The following is a 4068-nucleotide window of genomic DNA, read 5'->3' as shown; positions in this document are numbered from 1 at the left end:
TAATAGAAATTGAACTAAATAAGAAAATCATAAATCATAAAATAAGTAAATAGAAATTAAACTAAAAGAGCAATGACAAAGAAGAAGAAGTTGGCATCTCTCAATATTTGCTTAGCTTTAAATAAGAAAACTCTTTTTGAAGGAAGAGAAAGGATATATAGTAATAGTTTTGGGAAAGTGCAAAATTTAAGTACAATACTTTAAGTGTAATACATTAGGTTCTTCAATTAAATTCAACACATATTTAACATGACCAATAAAATACAAACAATGTTATTATTTTTAAGGGAATTAAATTCAATACGGATGAGTTTAATTGGGCAATCTAATGTACTGCACCTCAAATTTATCCTTTCACAAAAATTGAACAACAAAAAACTAAAAAGTTACAACTAAAAAGTGGTAAAAGTGAACAAGTAAAGAACATGCGATATGGTCTCAAAAAATAAAAATATATTTATGTGGCTAACATGCTTTAGAGAAGAATGAAAAAGACAAAATAAGTAAATTATTATGATTGCATAGTTGGAATTTGGGGTGGGGAGAATTTTATGACTGGCGTGTTTTAGAAGGGGGAGGGAGGATTTTAACTTGTGGGGGCCAGCTCTTAACTCAAAATTAGTAAAGCCTACTTTTACCTACAATTATAGAGGTTTAAAGAAAATTTTGGAGGGGCGATGCCCCCCCCCCCCCAAAACATAAGGTAGCTCTACCCCTGCATTCAAGAGCATGATGGACCCTATTCTAGGACATGTATGATGTGATAAACCCTAATCTAGGACATGTGAATATATTTTTTGAATTGAAACCATAAATAATGCAATAACTAAGAACATATGAAGAACTAGGAAATTAACATGCTTGAATCTAAAAGCTTGGACATAATTAAAATGTAGATTTCGAAACCTTGCCTACATGCACCAGCATTGTTAAGCTCTCTTGTGGGCGCAAGTGCCTATGACGTAGGTCATCCTTTCCTTTGTGGGAAGTATGCCTTGGCTTGGGGTGGACCATGGCGGAGGGTGTAGATGAAGTCGTCACCTAGTTTAGATCTAGGAACCAAAAATTTAACGCCCTTTTGTGAAAGGGCTGACCTTTTCCAGAACACGTGTCTGGAGTTTAGGTATGGGGATGGGAAGGTGTTAGACACCCAACCCTACCTGACCCACAGGTCGGCTTCCACTCATTGTGTTCCAAGTCTTAATTTCATTAAAGACATATTTAGCATGTTATTCTAACTCACACACACTCTAGCATGCATCCAAAGCAATCAACATGGCATAATCATCTCCAAACTTATCATTCATCTATCATGGCATATAAACATATATCTCCAAGGGCAAAAACATCACAAGGCAAATCAAGATAAACATATTATAGCACATAAACATCAAACATATGGTATTCAACCAAGCACATTCATGTTCATCAACCATATCATACTCATCACCCAATTAAATGCATGTTCATGTAGTTATGCATGACTTACCTCACTTACCTCATTGCATCACAACACCTATACATCTCATGGTATATGCATGTTCATGGTATTCTAACAATCTAAAACCCTAATAAACAATCAATGAGATAAAACAAAACAAAACAAGATAAAACAGAGTGGCAGAGACTTAAAGACACATAAACTAGGTTAAAATATAGGCTAAACATATAAATAAAGAAAAAGAGCTACAAGTAGGAGTGAATTAGAGTTTCTGGGCAAGAGTATGCGTGCAAATACATAAGATATGCATATGCAGCCCATCTGCATGCTTATGCATACTTGTCGTATGTGTGCGCATGTGCGTACGCATGCAAACAACATCCGCACACATACACGCCCAAGAACCCTTATCTAGAAAACTGTAGAATAGAAACACAGAAACAAGAAACTAGTCTAAACAAATGTATTATGAACACATAACTCATAGAAACATAAAGAAACAATGAAAATCAAAGAAGAGGGAAGAGCCAAAGTTAAAAATTTTACCCCAACACTAGGACTCTTTAGATCTTGATTTTGACCGTTCCTCTCAGTCAGTCTAGTCACAACCAATTCAAAATAAGTTAATAAAATTCAAAACTCAAAGATCAAGACCAGAAAAGATCCTAATCAAATAAAATTTGACTTGAGGATGTTTTGTGAAAATCTTTCTCTTTGATTTACTATTTTCTAGTGAATCTTATTTGCTTTACCACTAAAATTCATATTCCTCAGAAAAGTACCTTTTATGGCTTTAAATAGTCAAAAAATAGGGGTTTGAACTTGATGAAAATGGAGCTTCATTAAAATGAACTTAAAAATTTTCCAAGGACATCTAAAAAGTTAAAAAACTTTTAATTGGGACATGAACTTGATGAAAACGGGGCTTCTTTTTAGGCATCATTGCACCGTCAAAGTCAAGAAAACACGTCCCTACTTCTATTTGGATTTGAGAGAAAGGAAAATGATTGATCAAAATTGAGGACACACACCAAGAAGAGGAAGAAACCCACCAAGAAACACTGACTACCTCTATAGAAGACTCAATGGCACAAAAGATCCTTCGAGCTTTGGATGAACATGGAGAGGCCCTTAAGAAAATGGGAGGGCTTCTCACTAGGTTGGAGGAATCTCAGCTCAAGAAGCCTTCACATGTGGAAATCCATGATGATGAGGAGGAAGTGGAAGAAGGGGACGAAAAAGACAAAGTGAAATATGAAAGGTTCAAGCAATTTGAGAAGCTCACCGTGGAAACCATAGCTATGAAAGAAAAAAAATGGAGAAAATGCAACATGGGGGGAGTAAGTTCAATGGCTCCTATTGCATTGCCTGCCACATTCAAGATTTCAGACGCAGAAAAGTTTGATGGGACTGGAAATCTGAAGCAACGCGTAAGAAGATACCTAAGCATCGTTGAAGTGAAGGGGCTAGATGAGAAGCAAACTTTGCATGCATTTCCCCTCTCACTCACGGGAAGTGCATCAAGGTACTATAGCCTTGATCCAAGTAAAACTAAGGTGTGGAATGAACTAATGGAGTTGTTTGTGGACCAATTCATCTTTAACACCATGATTGATGTGACTTTAACGGATTTGGAGACTATCAAACAAGGTGTAGGGGAGACATTTTTAGAATACATGACTAGATGGAAGACCAAGGCGTCTAGAATGGACAATAAGCCAAATGAGAAGGACCAAATCAACGTGATCATCAAGAACTTGCTTCTGGCTTATAATAGTAGGCTTTTGTCATTGCCTATTAGATCATTTGGAGAATTATGTGATTGTGGGACAAGAATTGAAGACGCTATCAATAACGAACAATTGGAGAAAGGTGAAAGTAAGCCTCTAACCAAGTAAACATATGGAGGGGGAGCAACCACCACTAAAGCACCCAATCCCATAAATGTGAGCGCCATCATACCCCAACAAACACTAGCCTGCCCAAAGAAAGCTCGCCAAAAATTCTTCGACCTAGGAATGACTTTCACCCAAGAATATAAAAACCTGTCCTCCAAAGGATTCATCAAACCTTTAGACCTTACACCCATGCCTAATCCCATACCTCACACTTGGAACCTCAATGAATATTGCCTCTACCACCAAAAATCCAGCCACAAAACCGACCATTGCCTCCGCCTCAATCACAAAATATAGGATCTCATAGATAATGGAACCCTACAACGCTTGTCCAAGGACAATAATTTGTTTTTATAAAATCTTAATTTTGGCATTGGCTTTCGGGGCTTTGCATGCATGGAGGGCTTTGAGGTTTGGCTTTTGAATGGGTGTAGTCCCAATCTATGCTTTCCTAAGGCATTCGGGCAAAGTACCAAATTTCCATGGCAAAAATTCGGCAACATGTCACCTTACTTTCGCGGTGAAAATTAGGCATCACTTTGTCTTAGGTGACATGGACTGCGACAATCACACTAGAAAGGGCAAGGGAACAGGTATATATATACATACATCATGCACAATGTTAGCACACATATCAAGAAAGTAAATTCCTACATCTCTAGAGCATGACCCAAAATATAGGTGCAAGAAAGTAAACATGGGTCGCCATACTCTAAAGATGAGGACGAA

The 4068-nt window shown here is 37.2% G+C and overlaps 1 protein-coding gene across 1 annotated transcript; it reads left to right on the top strand.

The window, feature by feature from the left end:
* The first annotated feature begins 2526 nt into the window (after nucleotides 1–2526).
* On the top strand, nucleotides 2527–3339 carry LOC142628815 (uncharacterized). The gene has a single exon (XM_075802851.1). It carries the CDS (start codon nucleotides 2527–2529, stop codon nucleotides 3337–3339), a length of 813 nt encoding a protein of 270 aa, XP_075658966.1.
* The last annotated feature ends 729 nt before the right edge of the window (nucleotides 3340–4068 follow it).

The sequence above is a fragment of the Castanea sativa genome, chromosome 3 (genome assembly GCF_040712315.1).
Source record: "Castanea sativa cultivar Marrone di Chiusa Pesio chromosome 3, ASM4071231v1".
In the NCBI taxonomy this organism is placed as follows: Eukaryota; Viridiplantae; Streptophyta; class Magnoliopsida; order Fagales; family Fagaceae; genus Castanea; species Castanea sativa.
Note: the sequence above shows the minus strand (reverse complement) of the source record. Positions and strands in the feature narration are given on the sequence as shown.

What these genes read in the sequence shown, in the direction of transcription:
- LOC142628815 (XM_075802851.1), top strand. Translation starts at nt 2,527, where the DNA reads ATGGCACAAAAGATCCTTCGAGCTTTGGATGAACATGGAGAGGCCCTT.